Here is a 19153-nt window from a genome sequence, read left to right on the forward strand (position 1 = left end):
TTGTGAATATTATAATGTTCCTGAAGTTACATCTACATTTCCTAAGAAATTAAAAATCTCAGAAATATATGTGAGAACTAATTTGATTTCAGTATTAAAATGTAACAAATCCTATCCCACAGTGTGCCTCTTTTATCCTTTTGAGCCCATGCAACTGAAGCAGTGGATTCAAAGTGATAACCACACCCAGCACAGTCTTTTCCAGACAGCACCCAGTGTTACCACCTCTTCCCCAATCTGAAGTTCTACTTCTGCGGGACCCATTATGCCAATGATGAAGCCAGTAAGTCAGTTACATAAGAGTGGTTTTACAAGAAAGACAAAATGTTTGATCTGTGTTGTATAGAAAGTTTTTATAATGTTACAATGAATGATTAGTGTTCATGGGAATTATGACACAAAGTAAAACTTGTTTGGTTTACTGGTCAGGTGAAAACATTTTGATCACACCATGTATTTCTTACATGTAAAACTGTGAATGTCTTGATCTATGCATTTTCCTTGTATTTGCATTAATTTCAAGTTCAAATTTATAGGCACATGTACAAAGTACAATGAAATTCCTACTTGCACATCTGACTAACATGCAAGATGTCACCATTGCATACACCCTGAATTAAATTTAAGTAGATTTAACGATGGATGGATAGTAAAAAAATAAGTATCACAATTTCCACATAAATGATATAATCTTATGGTTGTCCATGTAGTTATCTATTTTGGTTTATGCAATTTTTTGCAACTGCTTTTAGTGGGGAGGCTTTAGAGTTTGTATGCATTTCTTTCAAAAGAAGAGGAGGGTCACGTCTCCCTATAATGCTGTACTAGATTAAATTAATGTTACCTTGTATATAAAATGAAAGACTTTAATTACCTGCAGAATGTTAGAAAAAGTTCGAACACGCACGCACGCATACACAGATAGAGAGAGAGAGAGACGGAGAGAGAGAGAGGGGGCGGAGAAAAGAAGTCAACAAAATAAGAGAGCGTCAGAGTGTTAGGACAGGAGCAGATCAAGGAAGTAGTTATAGTTAAGTAAAATGTACGAGAAGTGAGAACGGATGGGCAGAAAAGCTATGTGTGTGTGTGTTTTTTTTATTTCAGTTATGTGTCTTACGATTACATAAAACAAGCTGGGGGAACGTTACTACCATTTAAACCTTACAATGTTTCAATAAAACAGCGTTTATTATCAGTCAGATTACAGTGTTTCGTTTTAATTATTGGCTACTTTATGCTGTTAATTATATATACAGTATGTGTAATATCATACTATCATAAGACGTTTTAAATCGAAAAATGCTCTTCGCGATCATTCCTCCTCACCGCGAGGTGGCAAACGTTTCCTATGGCGAGCTTTTCACATGGAGCGTCAGTCCGTTTCTATGGGGAAAAAGCGTGAGACAACAGAGAGGAGATGAGATTGTGTATCGCTGGAAAAACTGAGTTGTAGACATTAGCAGCGAAATCTGAAGTACAGTATATGGAAGATCAGACCCAGAGACTAAAAAATACTAAAAAAAACCCCAACAACAGTCGATAGCCAGGGTATCGAGAAGCAGTGCATAAAACGGTAAGAAATTGTTAGAATTGTCACGGTGCACTTCAGGTGGATTTACTGACTTTTCAAAATTCTTGTTTTTGTTGTTGTTTATCCCAACTTTAAAGATGATTTATTTCAAAGTTAAGCCACCAGTGAGGAAATTGTACAGAGTGCTTTTCGGTGATTAAAAATGTAAAACTATAGATGGACGTTTCCCCAGAGAGTACCTGCCCTAAACCCTTTCCTCCTTTTTACACTTTTCGGTTTTATAGTCAAAGGAGCTTATTTGATTCCTTGACGTCTTCTCCTTTTAAATAATTAGTTTATATTTTTAGTACACCGTTTTTTCGGTTTTATAGTCAAAGGAGCTTATTTGATTCCTTGACGTCTTCTCCTTTTAAATAATTAGTTTATATTTTTAGTAAACCGTTTGATAACTCCATGGCTGAGTGTCCTAATGCTCAACAGATGCCCAAATCCGTCCTTAATTCTAAGCGGGCACAAACACAAAGAGTGCATGATAACTGATCTGGACTAGGCGCTCTCCGAGTGATCCCATGTGTTTACTTACTGGTAAGTGGGGAAGAGCTGGCATCACGATGATTTGATTTGGTGGTTTCACGGAGTATTTCGACTTAGGTATCATCACCATTACTACATCTATACATTTGTCTTTGTTTACTCATGTTGTCATAGTCATTCTTATACCTGCTTAGTACAAGGCACTACATCACCATTACTACATCTATACATTTGTCTTTGTTTGCTCCTGTTGTCATGGCCATTCTTATACCTGCTTAATACAGGGCACTACTGAGTTCAAGGCAGGAAACGGCCGTGGGCAGGGCTCATTCTCTCACACAAACACACCTATTGGGTCAATTTTGGAGTTGCCATGCAGAGTAACACTTGTGCCTTTTATTTTATTTCTTCAGCCAATTTATCTTGTTAAATAACTAATCCTATAGGACCATCACACAATCACTTTCATATTTACAGCGCCACAGGCATCAGTAACACTTGACTCATGTTCACTTAAAGGAAAATAGGTTTTAATAGGTCAGTACAAATGTTAGGAAGTAGCAAAATCCTATAATTAAGTGACTAGTTCATTCTGGGTATATATTTGATAAACACCAAAACTGAAGCTGATACTTAAAAAAAAAAAAAAACACACCAAAGACCACCTTTCTGACACCAAAATAAGTCAAAAGTTGTGACACATCAACATTTGTGATTTACCAACTGCATTGTACTAACGGCATGCTTTAATGTTTAGTAAAAGTCCCTTGTTGCTATCAAGGCAAATGTTTGTAAGAGCATGTTGGCTAATAAAGTAAACTTTAGACTGACATACAATTTCCTTTGCTTCCAACTAGTTAATTTATCCCGCTAGATATAAAAGATTTTATAAATGAAAATTGCTTTATATTAGGGTTAACTGAATTAATTTTCTTATCTGAAAACACTTCTAAATCCTAATAAAACTATTAAAAATGTGTTTAACGTGGGGCATCTGTAATGTAAATAATCTGAATACTGTAAAATGAACCTAGTCAGACAAACATGTAGTATAGTAAAACAACCATAAACAAAACTTTAGCTCAATTATTTTTTATTCTCTTTATTTGGCACACTATAATCTACATGCTGTTTGTTCAGTTCGACACATTGTCTCTGTTAGGAATTGGGGCTGTGTTTGAAAATGAGTGCCGGTTGTAGAAGCCATCAGTTACTGGTTTGCATCTAAACTAGCTTTGCACACATATTTATTAGATGTTAAGGGAATGTTGGTCAGCAACCAGTTTGATATTTCAGAAGACATCTTGATAACAGTGTTGATTTTTTATGCTGATTTTACGCAACTAACTTAAACAGTGGTATTAATTCAAGTTTTTGTTTAGGCCAGAATTTCAAATTCAGAGTGACTCGACATGAACTGCCAGAGACAAGTGCCGCTTCAAAATATGTAATCATCTTAGTAACAGGAGAGTGATTCACACCAAACAAGCAGGGAAGTAAATTAAATCAGCAGCCTCTGTGCTTCAAAAATGTGCCCTGACCAGTGAACGTTATGTTTCCACTTAAGTCATCAAAAGCTGCTGATGGCATGACAGTGCTCTTTACCATAAAACACAATTTTAGTCTTTTTTTAACTACCTAATAATTAGGAAAAACATGTATAAATAAATGAGTGACTCAGTAGAAGCATCTTGACAGTTAAAATATTAGTTACGTAGTTATAGATAATAAGATTCAATATGTTATACATGGCTGACTACCTGACCAGAGTTCAGAAGACATCATGCATGCAGACCTCCACCATGTGCTTCATTCAGTCTGTCTTGGGGGATGGGAGGGGGTTAGTGTTTGGGGACCTAGGCAGTTCTGATCTGTACTAATCCTTCTTAAACAAGATTATCCTTTACTGCTGTCCTCTTCCTTGTACTACATCCTACCACCTTCCCCTTGTAGATTGGTAAAGCAACTGTCAGGCTGCTGTGAGCCTTGACCCCAAATTAGTCACCACAGAAGGCGTGAAACTGGAGATGACTTGAGGTGGGAGCGGGTGACAGCAGTGAACTGTTAAGTAAGTGTGGAGAAGAGAATAACTGAAACTATGTCTTTTAGCAGTAGCATGAGGGAGTTGCTGCAGTAAACACAATGCAAAGTAGGCCTTGGTAGATGAGGGTTTTTAGCAAATTTTTATTCAACTTTGCTTAATTGAACTTCTCAAGTGTTTATTGAGTTTTTAGGATGTTGGTTAAATTGCTACATTTTAGTTGTTTGACGGTTTTGCGTACTGCTGGGCCAGAACAGTGACAAACTGGGCATATTGCCTGCCTCACAGCACTTGTACACCGGTTTAATGTCTGGCTTAGGTACCACCAGTGTGAAGCTGTATAGGTTTGCACCAGCAGACCAGACAAATGCTTTTAACCTGCCTGGCCTGTCTGAATGATCCCAATCTCGGTAGACTTTACAGTAAATGGACTTCCAGGAGGCTGCTCCCAGTCTGGTGTCTATTGTTATCATAGATCTTAGCTCCTTCCGATTTTATGCTGGCATAAAAAAGTGGGTATCTTTTTGTCACTATTTACCAACAGCACATCATCTTCTTAACTTTATATCATTAAAATTCACAGTCCCCGAACGTACTGGTGTGAGGCTAAGGTCTTTAATAATGCTGTTTGCCTTTCAAAGGCAACAAGTGTTGTATAGAGCTTTACTAGTTACTGCTTCTGCTAGACCTTCCCCAACTAGTTCTCCTTCTATGTCTCAGGGACCATTTTATTATTTATTTGTATAAAAATGCAATCACGTATGGCACTAATTTTAGAAAGAAAAAAAAACCATAAAAACAACATGACTAACTGACTTGTGATCGATTGTTGCACTAGCTTCACTAACTGCTTCCTGAATATTTTTATCTTTACAACTACAACTGAACCTGCTTAGGCAAACTGCTTCAAAATAATGTATCCAAGCTGGTCATAGTCTACCCTTGTTACAAGCTGAATTTAAACTTGTCCTTGTTCCACACCCAAGGATGGTCCTTGACTTGCAACCATTTTATACTTCTATAGGCCCTGGCTCCCATAGTCTGGTTGTGGAAAAGTGGGCTGAATGACTAGGTGGATGGTCATCTGTGGCTGATTTGAATATCTTGTAGTTGTGAAATTACAGGAAGCAGCAATTATAGAATTTCTGATTTCTACATAAGAATGGAACAGTTTAACCGCATTTAGTAAGGAAAATTTAACCTGTTATTCAAATGAATTATATTTATACTGTCTTAATTTAAATAGGCTTAATGTACAGTGGATAATACAGTTTTTTGTGATGATCACTGTTGACATCATTTCACTTTTGCATTTTTCATTTTGTAGATCAGCATGAAGATGACAACACATCAAATCTGAATCCTAATTATAATTAAATTATGATTAAAAAGAACACAAAACTGTAAAGAAAAATCTGTCACCTCAAGATTTGTTTTATTTTTTATTATGGATTGTTGTGTGGACAAGATTTTGTATTCAAGCTACTGCAGGGGCACTATCCATTGTGTCTCTCCATTGATCATTCCTAATTTGTAAACAAGGAACCTCATCGATTGCCTTCTATTGCTGAACTAGGAGCACAAAGCTGTCATCTTCTGAATGTGCCAACACTTCATCCTTTCATACATATCCCTGTAAACTGTGACTTGGTAAGTTGAATGTAAGACAAAATGAAAATGTTTAGTCATTTGTTTCAAAAGATGTTTCTCAAAAATGTTATCTTTGATGTTGAGGTGCCTATACAAATTCATTGAAAAAGAACTCTTGAATTTCAAAAGGTTACATATACATGCATACATACAAAAATTCTCAAATGTACTTAATCCACTTCCAGGTTGTGGGGTTGGGGTTTGGGTTTGCACTATTGTATTCCACCAGTACTGTGCAGAACATAGGAAACCACTGTAAGATGTCAGCCAATCACAGGGTACATACAACCACATTTACTCACACTGGGGATAATTTAGAGTTGCCAGTTAACATAACCTGCATGTTTTTGAGAATGTAGGAGGAAAACGAGAGTACCTGCCGTAAAACCCACAGAGAGAACATGCAAATTCTATACAGACAATTACTATATACTGCACTTAAGCATGGAGCAAAACATTTTTTTCCTTTTTGATTTTTTGTTTAAGTGTGTAGAGTAGCTTGAACTGGTATTATAGGTTTATTTACTAGAACTTTCATAGACTTCTTCCCTTTTTTTGTAGCAGCTCTGTAGATCATTAGCGTGTTTGGGAAGTGAAAAGATACCACATTATCTTATATACATCTAATAATACTTGCCCTCCATGGACATTTTTAACAGAAACATGCTTAATTCTGAGGCTAGGGAAAACAGTTGTAGATTCTGCCATTTATAGAATTCCTGATATAAATGTTAGCTCCGTTTCATGCAGAGAAGATTGTTAGGTCTGGTGTTTTGACGATGATTGAATGTGTTTTGCAATCATTCTTGTTACATCAGTTCTGTATGTCTGACTTGGAAAATTTGAATTAAGTAATAAACATACTATAAATCTGGGGCTAGAACAACTAAGCTAGACTTCTCAGGTGAACCAAATGGAGCAAACATTTTTTCCCTGCTCCATTAAAGTACATTTTTACCTCAGTTTTTTATTTTATAACCTGCAGTGGGTAGAAGTTTGTCACTTAAAAAAAAAACTAATAATTTTAACATTTAAATACATATAGTGCATACTAATCTTGCCTCTTTTGGGAGTATCAATGTTTATTTGTTGGAAAAAATGTAACAATAGTGAAGTAATTAGGATTTCCTCCAAGCATCAATGTTTCCGGAGTTAGTTGATGTATTTCTAAATGAGCTTGGCAACCGATGAACACCAAGGGTAAAACTAAAAATAAGCTGAGCTAAATATAAGCTATCACATTTTCCTAAAAACCTTAGCAATAAGATGTGTTTTTTTTTTACATCAATTTTAAAAACATTGTAAAAAATGCCTTTTTGCCTTTGCATTGCATTACTTTTGGTTAATCCATTTTATGCAGACTTTGCAATCATGTGTGTGTATACATCAGTTTATATAGCTTGTATGCTTATGTACATGTGTTCATATGTGTTTATTACTCGTTGTGTACAGGTGTTTCCTATGATTTTGACTGTATGAAACTATATTATTAAAAATTAAAAGTAGATAGCTTCATAGACCACTTTTAATAAGTAGAGGGACAGTAAGGTGGCCTCCTTGATAGTTACCATATAAAAAATTAAATACAGAGCTGACTGTGAAAGCACATTTCCAGACATCCTAGTTCATGAGCTATTTACTATTTTTCACATGTGAGCTTATTACTTGATATCACTTGTTGTGCTAATATCCCAGACTACTTTATAATTTTTCTCAGAAATATATTTTGATTATGAGTTACATTAAAAAAATCTTTTTTATTATTAAAAAGAAAAAATGTATTACTTGAGGCATGCTTTTTCTTACTTGCATCAAAGCAAGACAAGATAGCCTTTTATAGTTGTCATTTCAGGATTAAACACACATTCAAAACATAATGAGTCCTTATGCCATAAAGGGTCAACTTTGCCTTTAGTAGGGACAAATAAAAGGAAAGAAATATGAATTTTCCTGTTCCCCATACTATTAATTAATTATGTAATTATTTTTTTAATTAATTTTTAATTTGACAAAATCATTAAAACCTTGAAGGATTTCATTTAATTACTTACAACTGCTGAGATCAACAGTTTGCCTGAGCATTTCAGGTAATCATTAACAATTTCTATGTCATTTCAGACTTCCTGATGCTCCCAAGACTCCTGGTAACTCTTTTGGATATCTTAGCCCAGTGATGCTCCAGACAAGTAATTATTCTTTGGTGCTGCTGGTGCAGTTCCTTCTGCTGGTGTATGACCTTTTCGTGAACTCTTTCTCCGAGCTGCTGAGATCTGCCCCTGTCGTGCAGCTTGTGCTTTTCATGTATGTATCATCATGTTGTATGATTAATTAGACAGTCCTGTTAGCTTCTGTTCTGGTTTGTATATTTCTGAAAATTATTTAATATAGTACTTGTCATCACTTGACCATGCTGATTATACTGTATTATTTATTATGTTTAGGGACACTTTTCTGCTATTTATTTTGACTTTTTATGAAGCGTTTTTGCTAAAGCAAGCATTTAGCTCACCATTCATTCCAATAATTATGCAGGTGTATTGAGTGCACCAAATGAAATACATTTAACGTTATAATGTGTGGCTACATATAATCTCGTGAACCAAACACGTTAAACTGTCTCTTTGTTTTTATGTTTCTGTGCCTTTTGTGCACTTATAGTTTTTCCATTATTTATGTTTCTGCTGCTATATGCATCTAATTTTCCTCTTGGAAATTTATCTAATCTAATCTACTCTAAATGACTTAATGTAACATCAGTTTTAGCAATGAGGAAGCATCAGTCCATCTGTAATAATCTATCCATCCATTTCCACAACCTGGTTTATTGATTGTAGGTTAGTGGGTGTTCATAACCCAATTTCATAGCATTTGGGGCAAGGAAAGATCCAACCAAATAATGAACACTAGTTTATCATTCAAATACTAAGACATCAGATATGCTCACATCCCAATCTTTTGTTCACATAACCTGTTTCCACCCAGGAAGTGCCTAAGCCAGGAGTCCAGCACAGCTCAGGAGATAGCACTTGTTGTAAATTCATACCAAGGAGAACTGCTACCTAGAGCAGGGCAATCTTCTGTTGATTTTTCTTTTAAAAAAAAAACAAAAAAAAAAAACTTTTTTTAATGCACATGAACAGCAAAAAGCATTTGAAAAAAAAAAAAAAAAAAAATATATATATATATATATATATATATATATATATATATATAATATAAAATTACAACATCTAGTCATAGATATTTAAAAACAATGTCCTTAATTTTACAATTGGTCGAAACTGGTTGTATAACACAAATCTTAAGTAGAGTTTAAAAAAATCTGTGAAGAACGTTTCTCCCATAGGTGCCACTTAACTTGCAGAGCCTGACCCCAGAAGAGAAAAACAATATGTTTAGAAGTGCACGTACTGATACAAGTATAGCAGTGCCTTTTGTGCACTTATAGTTTTTCCATTATTTATGTTTTTGCCTTTCTTAGCTTTAAAAATACCCCAAAACTGCAGAATAATTTCATAATATATTGTTAATACTCCATGATGAGACCTGTACATGTGTGTTCAAGCAACATTTTGTACTATACTTAATTAACGAGGGTGTTCTATTTAGAGTTATTGGCTGCAGTGGCTTTCAGTAGAGCATTTTTATAGACGAAGGCCATCTGTTCTGCAAGTTATAATTAGAAGAGGATCAGCCACATTGTACAAGGCCTTGAGACATTTTCATGTGTCAAAGGGTCATGAACCCTCCCTCAAGGTAATAAGCTAAATGTGGATCCAAAGTAGTTTGTGTTTATTAAAAAAAAAAGAAAAAAGTTGCAAAGACGACCAAAAAATGAAAAATGTTAACAAAACACTTTCAGTACCATTGAAACAGGGCATTCTCCTGGCACACAAACCTGGATCTTGCATATGTGGAACATGAAAATCAAGCCTCATATCCACTGCAGTGACGTAGCTGGGGGAGGCAAGGGGGGACATCTGTCCCCCGGCGCAGCATCCAGGGGGCGCCGAATTGATGTTCCCCATTGCATTATGGCAAACGGGGGAGCAAAATCTTTAGTTGTCCCCCGGCACTGAAAACACTAGCTATGCCTCTGATCCACTGAAGCTGAAGCTCTGACTCTTTAAGGTTTAGACTGCAGGTGCTTACTTTGCTTGAGCCCTGATACTCTAAATCTATGGATTTTTGGATGTTACCATTTACTATATGAATATTCCTAGGAAAATGGAATAAGTGATTTTAGAATATTTATACTTTTGAAAAAAGATTGTTTGAACATTACCTAGTAACAAAAACGTGTGTTAGATTAATTGGCGATAACAAATTGGCCGTTTGTGGGTGTTGTGGGTGTTGTGCTTGCCATGAGTGGACTGTGAGACACGTTTTACATCTAGGATTGTTGCCTACATGTTCACCGTTGGTGCTGGGATTGGCTGTGGCATTTACCACATTATATTGGATTAAATGTTACATTTGTAATAGTTTTTAATAATAAAGTCATCCCCAAAATACACAATTAGTAATAGGTGTAGAAAATTGATTTTTAATACAGAGTTTATTTATTTTAATCTTTCTTTTACAAAGCGGACATTGTTTACTTTGTATAGAGCTCCTAAAGCATTTTGTGACTTTTTCAGGATGGCTTACGTGGCCATAACTCTAAATATACCACCTTCATTAATCAAGCACAGGGCAAAATGCAGCGTGAACACGCATGTGCACAAGACACATCATGGGACCATAGCAATATATTGTGACATTATTGCATAGATTTAGGATTTATTTTTAAAACTAAGAAAGGCAAAAAAAAAATCAAAAGTAATGGAAAAACTATATGTGCACAAAAAGCTCTGCTACACTTGAATCAGCATATGCACTTCCAATCAGTATGTATTTCTCTTCTGGGGTCAGACTTCAACAAGTTAAGTGGCATCAACAGAAGAAATGGCTTCACAGACAGCTCTTTTTTAAACTTCTTAAATTTTGTTTTTTTTAACTAATTGTAAAATGATGCCACTCTTTTAAATATCTATGCCTAGATTAAGTAAATAAAATGTATTTTTATACTGTAAAGCATTTAGCTCTTTACATGCATTACAAAAATGAATGTTTTTTAAGAGATTCAACCAAGATGGCTCTGCTCTAAATAGCAGTTTTTCCATGGTATGAATTTACAGTATAACAACAAGTGCTATCTTCTGAGGTCTGTTTGACTCCTGGCTTGGCTACTTTTTGCCTCAGTACTTGAATTATAAACTAGTGTTCATTCTATGCTCGGCTCTTGCCTTGCCCTCAAATGCTGTGAAGATGGGTTATGATTACCCACTAACCTACAATTGATAAACCAGGTTCAGGAAACGGATGGATGGATTTACACACCCTCATTACTAAAACATGTAACATGAAGTTGTTTTAAAGTTTTGTTTCTTTTTAAAATATATTTTATTAGAAGTTGAATTCAAACCGTATTGGTGACCCCTTCCGTAATTAGTTTCTGTGTTGTGCCCAGTGCTCTTAAGGTAGACACCCAGTGACTCTGTAATGGAGCAGGATGACAGCATGGATGACTGGAAATTTAAAATATGGCTAACTGATTATTGTTTACAGTGTGTATCAAATTTTAGCCATGTATGTTTTAAATAAATATTGGTAGTCCTTAAAAATTCAACTCTACGTGATGCGGTTCCCTCCCTGCAGCATCCAGGATATTGCCATTCTCTTCAATGTGATCATCATTCTTTTGATGTTCTTCAACACTTTTGTGTTCCAAGTTGGACTAGTCAGTTTGCTTCTTCATCGCTTCAAAGGGACAATCATTGTGTCGGTGCTGTATCTGGGACTCAGCATCTCTTTTCATGTGTGGGTGATGGTGAGTGTGAATTTGTAATAGCAAAAGAGATTCTTTAGTCAGATTTCATTCCCTTTCGTAATGTTCTGAAGCAGTAATTACACGGAAGAGATCTGACAATCAGTTTTTAATGCTTGTTTATTCTGTTTCGGAATCTGAGGAGTCAAGGTCTAGCCCAATAGAAGTAAATGCAAAACAAGGCTACCCTAAGATGTTATAGCAGGCAGTTTCGTGATGCACTTATGCTTACATGCCTTCAATTCTGTCAGCCTGATTTACAGACATTTAACCAAAAACCTGTCTTTTTATGTGGGAGGAAATGGTAGTAATTGTAAAAAAATATACTTGAACACAGATAATACACACACTTAACTCAGACAATGCCTGGACACTCGCAGAGTTAGAAAATAATTAAATAAAATAGCAAATAATTAGAAAGAATATGTTGCTTAAAATTATGTTCCTTATACTGAATATTCCAATGGAAGAAGGTTGTGCCATTCAAATTATTAAAAGTAGTACTCAATTCTTTATTTTTTGTTGTGTCTAATAAGGAGAAAGGGTCAGGAATTAGTGAGCATGATAGCAGTTAAGCTTATCAGGTGGACAAGTGTTATTGCTTATGGATAAGCCAGCAGAGCCTGGCTAAAGCAACCTCTGCACGTCAAGTTGCAAATGTAATTAATTTCTGTTTGTAGCAGTCAGGTATTCTAGGTGAAATTAAAGTTAATTTTGTAGCCTGTATAAAAATGTTATATGAATGTTCCACTTGAAAATGTCATTTTTAATTACATAACTCTTTTTGTTCACATTATTTATTTCCACACTGTACCAATGTCTGTTTAATTGGCTTGCGTTAACAATGATATCAAGACTTTAATGATGGAAATTAAAATCTTGCCATCATTTCATTGTTTTGCTGTCATACACCTGTACCTTAAAACATATTTCCCAATATGTCCATTTGACTTGTTCTACTAAAAATATTTTAACCAGATATTGATTTGAAGCAGGGTTGCTTTCAATTCAGGAATGAGCTCAACAATTCCAATTCAAATAAGGAAATTGAATTCAAGTTGGAATTTAACAACAACTACAGGAAACTGAATTGGTAATTGAATTAGAGTTTCAGGAAGTGGAACTGAATTACATTTATTGCTCCTTCTGAGCATGTATCTTGGATTACATGTAGGGACAAATGTGAACTTTATTTATGGTGCTTTATTAATACCAAGTATTGTATGGAAAATAGGTGATGAAATGTAAGTAAATAAAACAGAACTGTACATTAACAATTGATAAATGGTGAGTAACACTGGCCATAATTACATGAACATACTGTTAATACCAGTTCATGATTACCATTTCAATGTGATAAATGCTACCACGATATACGTCTGAAGCCACAAAATAATGAGTTGTTTATTCATGTATCTTATTCATGTATATTCACTTTTTATTGCATTGAATAATCATCATTTTCTGAAATTTGGCATCACTAAAATTGCATCTCTCAGGCCTAAATATCTTGTCAGCAACACTAAAAATGTGTTCCACAGGAGCAGATGAGGCAGGAATAGCTAGATGCTGACATCCAATTTGAGCCAAAGAGAGGGAGCTGTTCTGGTTGTCCTTCCAGTACAGGAGAGGGTCAGACTCCTCAGTATGGCATGGTGGGCTTAAGTAACTTGGTACCCTCTTCTGATGTTGGTGATTCTGTAGATGTGGATGGGACTTTGGTGTCCATAAATGCAAAATGTTTTGTTCTCTTTTTTGGTGGTGAAGAGCAATCCTTTGTAGTTGCTATTTTTGGGGAAGAGAGTGAAAGGACCTTCTTTGTTAGAATGTCTTTGATATTTTGTCTTTCTCCACCTATGCAATCCTGAGTTTATACACAAATCACATTCTCAAAACAGTCCAACATTATACACAAACAGCAATCCAAAGTCAATCAGAATCTTTCCAATCAAACTCCCTTCAACATGGACTCTAATTGGCTTTCATTTATATTCATGGGTCATGAACCTTCACCTTGCATGGAATTCTGGGAAACAATGTTTTAATCTAATTTTAGAAAATGTTGTTAGGGACATTAATATGCAGAGTGACACATGCAAATGAGACAATCAAATTTCATATTTTACTTTTTATTTATAACAGTGATTTGTGGAATTAACATGTGTAATGTTTAAAATATTCATTACTTTTTTTTTTCAAAGTTTGTGATTTATGTGATTCATAATATTTAATGTACTGTAGACTATTTAGCAAATCCAATCAAATTGTCTTAGAAAGTGGAATTTATTTGAATTCAGTTCTGTTTCCTGACATACTAATTCAATTTCCCTTCAGCTGCATGCAATTCTCATTCCAATTCCAGTTCATGAATGGCCCCAACCCTGATTTGAAGCAAGTAAATTAAGAGCTTTTCTTATGATTGCCTTGTAAACCCCCATCACTATTTAGTGAGAAATTTAGTTATTTTTCTGAGCTGTGTTCATATTAATTTATATACCTTATGCAAGCTGTACTTAATTACAAACAATGAACTGTCACTCAAAAACAGCCAAGAAACTGCTCAAAAATATTATCAAAAACACACCTATTTAAATGAGTTCTTCGTTCCTGTTAATTCTTTTAAAATACTCCTTGTCTGATTTTTTTTATTTTTTCCTTTTTTCCTCCAACTAGAACCTGCGCTGGTTAAATTCAAACAGCTTTGTGTGGACAGATGGACTACAAGCCCTGTTTGTGTTTCAACGCCTGGGTGAGTTCTTTTTATAATACAAGGTTATCAAACAATTTCAAGTGTCTGCCTTGTCTCTAGAAAAAAATTACAAGCGGTGCTGAATCTTTAGGTAATTTAGTTTTAATGGAATGTAAAAGAAACATTCATTGGATATATTTTATCAGAAATTCAATATTACAAACAGACCTTTCCCTGACACTAAAGTTTGAAATGTACAAAGAAGATGTCTTTCTTTTTTTTAATTAACTAGGGGGCTCTGCTCCCTGCTAGCTTCATCTGCCAACATCCTCGAAGGGTGTCAGGGCACTTCTCTGTCAGAGAAAGCAATTGTATTCAAAGATTTGGTATATAGAAGAGTATGCAGGGCGTGGAAGGAAGATGGTTTGGTCCTTAGTTATTATAGATAGAATATCAGTTACTTGAGTATTTCACTACAGCTGTCTATTTTAAATACCACTGAATAATAAAATGTAAAATGTGATAAAAAGTAAATAAAAAATTAAAATTACATTAACGCTTCGTCAAAAGCAATATTATGAATTACTTTATCCTCTAACTTACATTCTATAAACATTACTTTTTTGCATTTCTGTTTGCATATTGTTCGGGATATTTTTCTCTTTCTCATTTATTGTATGATTGCCTTTGTTCCTAATTTTTATTATATGCAGCTCCTTTTTGTTCATTTTCATTATTTCAACGTTCATTATCAGCTCTTGCCGCTGTTTCTCTATTCAACTTTCTTGAACAGATCATTTGCTTTTCTGCCTTACCATTATAACTGATTGTGTTGAAGGTGCGAGTTAGCTGCGCTGACAGTGTCATGGCATGGTATGGTATGGAGAGAGGATGTGTGCAGTAGGAGTAATTGGGAGAGCAGTGTGGAGGGGAGTGGTCAAGGCTGAATAACGTGACACAACAGAAAACTGTATAATACAGTATAATAAACAGATAAGAGAACAATTTTTTTAATACTTATACTTTACTCTTACCACATATGAAAATTAATGTATGTTTCAGTATAAAGTATCATTAGTCAAGGTTCATATAATAAGGTTCAAAGTCCAAAAACATAATAATTAATTACATCTTGGTGTAAGGGAGATCATTCATTACAGCCCAAGAGTGTGTACTGCCACTGACTATGTGATAACAAAAATATGCTGTAAAGCTGTCTGACTTCCTATATCTTCTTTCCTTAACCCCTCAGCGGCTGTGCTTTATTATTACTTTTACAAGCGCACAGCAGAATGCCTTGGGGACACCCGTCTCTATGAAGATTCAGCATGGTTGCGCAGTGCCTTCTCCCGTATCAGACAATAAGGTCAGAATGACTTCTTTGTGACATGTACGAGAAAACCAGACACAAAATGACTGAAAATTGTGGCAAACATGAGAGGACATTGGAGTAAGACAAGAGAAACCAAAAACAGCCAAGATATTTGTTGTTTTGGGGGCATTCAAGGACCAATGATGACCAGAATGAATTTGCAATGCAATATCCCTGTGAGTCCAATATACAGAAGACTTAAAATAACTATATTTTGCATTGTGAGGAGTTTGGAGATTGTGAAGACCTAAGGCTAAGTGTCAGGAATCTCATGAGACTATAACACCACAGATTTTGTTACTAATTTTACTCTGTTGCACTTGAATTGTCATCTGATGTAAACAACAGGACTTTCTATAATGTAACCTAAAAATATACTATTTTGAATCAGAATTTAACAGGGTCCCTAATAATTTTTGTCGCTTATGTTCATTATGTAATATATTAATTGGACTGACTACTACCCCAGTAGTTTTTTCCCCTTTTATTGATGTATTGTGACTTTTTTTTACTTCAAATGTTAACTCATGTATGCATGTTTTTGTATTTAAAATTGAATTATTTTTTTACTTTTTTATAAAGTGACATATTTTTAAATGTTATTTTCCTTTTTAATACGTATTTGTGAATTTATACAAATAGTCAAAAAACTGCAGTTTGCATACTGCACTGTAAATACTACAAATTAAATAATGTGAATAATCACAGGATGTTAATGTAACTGCTAAGCAAACAACAATTTTGCATATCTGTCACAAAATAAGATACACAATGTATAGGTGAAGTAAAAAGTTTCTATCTTCAGATAGAAAATCATATCTGGATCGAATGCTACTGACAATACTTGATAAACATAGGACTGTAGCGCAAACACTAGTAATCTTGATTAAACTGTTACTGTTCATGACTTAGTATGAATCCAGATCAGTGTGATATGGATTGGTGTGATGTGTCTCAGATAGCAGTTAAAGTGCGAAATCAAGCTCCAGAATGTCTTGTAAATGCAAAGAACTTCCCTGTTTTCCGTCCTTGTAAAACAAGAAAAGAGAAAACATGCAGCACAGTTTGTCTTGGCATAAAAAAACTCAAGAGGTTGCAAAAAAGCTATTTATTGATGTTACTTTTTAAAATGGATATTTTTGTATCAGTTGTCGCCATATTTTTTCACAACACATTATTCCCATATCAAATAGTCTTCTACTTTCCTGTGTTCTGTGTGCGCCTGCTGAAAGCTTGAATAAAGGCTTAAGTTTATAAAATGGTCCTTTGGATTTGTTGAGTTTTGCTGTGTATATTGTGTTTCATAGGGAAAATGGAGGACAGAACTTGTGTTAAAATAGAGCACAAAAGCAGCAGCTGAGAAAAAAACAAAACTTGAATGCACATATACACATTACCAGATAAAGAAAAGTTTTTTTTTTCCCCTAAGATAATCAGTCTAAATCAAGTCAGGTAATATTATTGGTGGATTTTACCAACTCATGTTTAGGTTTTTTAGCCAAATCAATGTTCCTCATTCAGTAGCATTTAATGTAGATTAAGCAAAATGTAAACACATGCACTGGCAGTCCTGGGGGGTATTTTCCTTATGTCGCTTAAATCATCTGAGATCAGATGCCTCATTCTGGATGAGTTAATGCCAGTAAAACTCATCCGGGATAAGTCGGTTTTTCAAATGCAGCCATGTAGTAGATTAGTTTAGCTGGATCTAATCATCCGAGATGAATGCGCGCGCCTGCGCTGATTGAAAAGGCCATATATATCGAGTCTAGAAAACATGATCAGCAAGTCTTTGATAGGCTGTAACAAAATGACTAAAGAACGGACACATTTTTTTTTTCACACAAGCGGAGCAAGACCTTTTATTCGAGGGACATGAACAATTTCAAGATTTAATATGCACAAGGGGTAACACTGCAAAAGCAGCCCAGACCAGAAAAGACGGCTGGCAAAAAGTGGCCGACAAATTAAATGCGTGTGCATTGTACTTACTGAAAGCAGCGTTTCATTTCCTGTGTGTCAGATTAATTATTATTTAATATGTCATAATTCCAGATCAAACGTGACCACAAGGAGAACACGGGAACAGGTTAAAGTGAAGTACAAGAATATACTTCAAACTGGTAAATATTGGTATATAATTATTTAAAGAATTGTTGACATAAAGAATCATATATAATGTAAAGAACATTAATTTTAAAGCTAATAAGAAGGCAGACAAGCAAAAAATAGGTGGAGGTCCACGCGGTCCAGACCTAACCCCTGCAGAAGAGTTGGCTATCCAGCAAAATGCCCATCGCCCTGTTTCTGAGGGCATTCCACGGGGAAGCTCCTCCTCAGAACCAGTGGCAGGATGCAGTGGTCACTTCATTTCAGGTAAAGGATGGTCATTGCATATATTTGTCCTCAATGTGTGCCATAGGTATGTTCCATATAGCCCTCTTTTTTGTTGGGTCAGTTGCAGGGAATGTCATATCCCTTGAACCTGTGTCTGACCAACGAGATATTGACAAAGGTCAAATATTTGATGAAGACACTGTGTCTGATTATTCATCAGGAGGAGAGGTACATTTTCCAAATAATATTTGATCAAACTCCACTGTGATCAGTCCCATGTGCCCCAATCACATTTGGAAATCCTGGGTAATTAGAATGTTAGGCTGATTGTGAGATTCTTTATGGAACTGTGGGTGTTTTTACCTGTGTATTACCTACCTGCAATGCCATTAAACGCCTCTTCTGTCTGCACACGCAGGTGTCCAGGAAACACTGAAAACCCGGAGGAAATGTTTCGGAGCCAAACAGACTTTCCGAATTGCCTGGCAAACTGCACTTTTAGATAGATTTTCCGCATCGCCTACAGTATATAAAAAAGTGCTGCTTGCAAAAAACCTCAAAGCAGTGCCTGCTGTCTGTGTGGTTGTGAGAGCCCGACTTCGCCGAGTTTGACTTCGAATATAAGGTGCTAATAAATTTTTGAGGTACAATATTCCCCCTCGGCTAAAGCGGTATCTTTCGAAAAGAATTTCCTCTGGGAGCAATAAAGAATCTTGCCAATCACGCAAAACCCTCTCTATATGAAATTCTCTTTTTATAATTTGTGTACCGATATCAATTGGTCGCTCATTCATGAACGGCGAAGTCATGACTGAATGAATTCCATGCATGGACACTGATTAAGTGTGTGAGCTAATTCTTGTTTACATAGAACAAGCCTGCTCCGAGCAGGTTTGAGGATTAGGATGTGCTGTTATGACAACACATCCAGCAAGAGTTTCGAAAAACCGACAGATCCAGGATCACAAATCGTCAACAATTACATCCAGCTAAACGAGTAATCCACGTACGAAAAATACCCCCCTGGTGTGTATAGTGCAATGACAAACCAACATTAAGATATATGAAAAACCTTCACCAAAAGGTTTAATATTCTTCAGGAAGTATAGAGAGGTGGGCAAAAGTAGGTT

The 19153-nt window shown here is 35.4% G+C and overlaps 2 protein-coding genes across 3 annotated transcripts in view; one reads left to right on the forward strand and one right to left on the reverse strand.

The window, feature by feature from the left end:
- The window catches only part of LOC114646252 (lysosomal membrane ascorbate-dependent ferrireductase CYB561A3), a 54038-nt gene that overhangs the window by 23441 nt on the left and 11444 nt on the right, over positions 1–19153 (reverse strand). The window lies entirely within an intron of this gene.
- On the forward strand, positions 1290–16391 carry tmem138 (transmembrane protein 138). 2 transcript variants are annotated; one of them, XM_028794362.2, is made up of 6 exons: positions 1290–1573; positions 5434–5756; positions 7875–8057; positions 11457–11628; positions 14299–14374; positions 15567–16391. In XM_028794362.2, exons 3-6 carry the CDS (start codon positions 7930–7932, stop codon positions 15677–15679), a joined length of 489 nt encoding a protein of 162 aa, XP_028650195.1. In that variant the 5' UTR covers positions 1290–1573; positions 5434–5756; positions 7875–7929; the 3' UTR covers positions 15680–16391. The 2 variants fall into 2 exon arrangements, with proteins under 2 accessions (XP_028650195.1, XP_028650197.1); XM_028794364.2 differs by lacking the exon at positions 1290–1573 and adding an exon at positions 1588–2116.

This window comes from Erpetoichthys calabaricus, chromosome 2, assembly GCF_900747795.2.
Source record: "Erpetoichthys calabaricus chromosome 2, fErpCal1.3, whole genome shotgun sequence".
Lineage (NCBI taxonomy): Eukaryota > Metazoa > Chordata > Cladistia > Polypteriformes > Polypteridae > Erpetoichthys > Erpetoichthys calabaricus.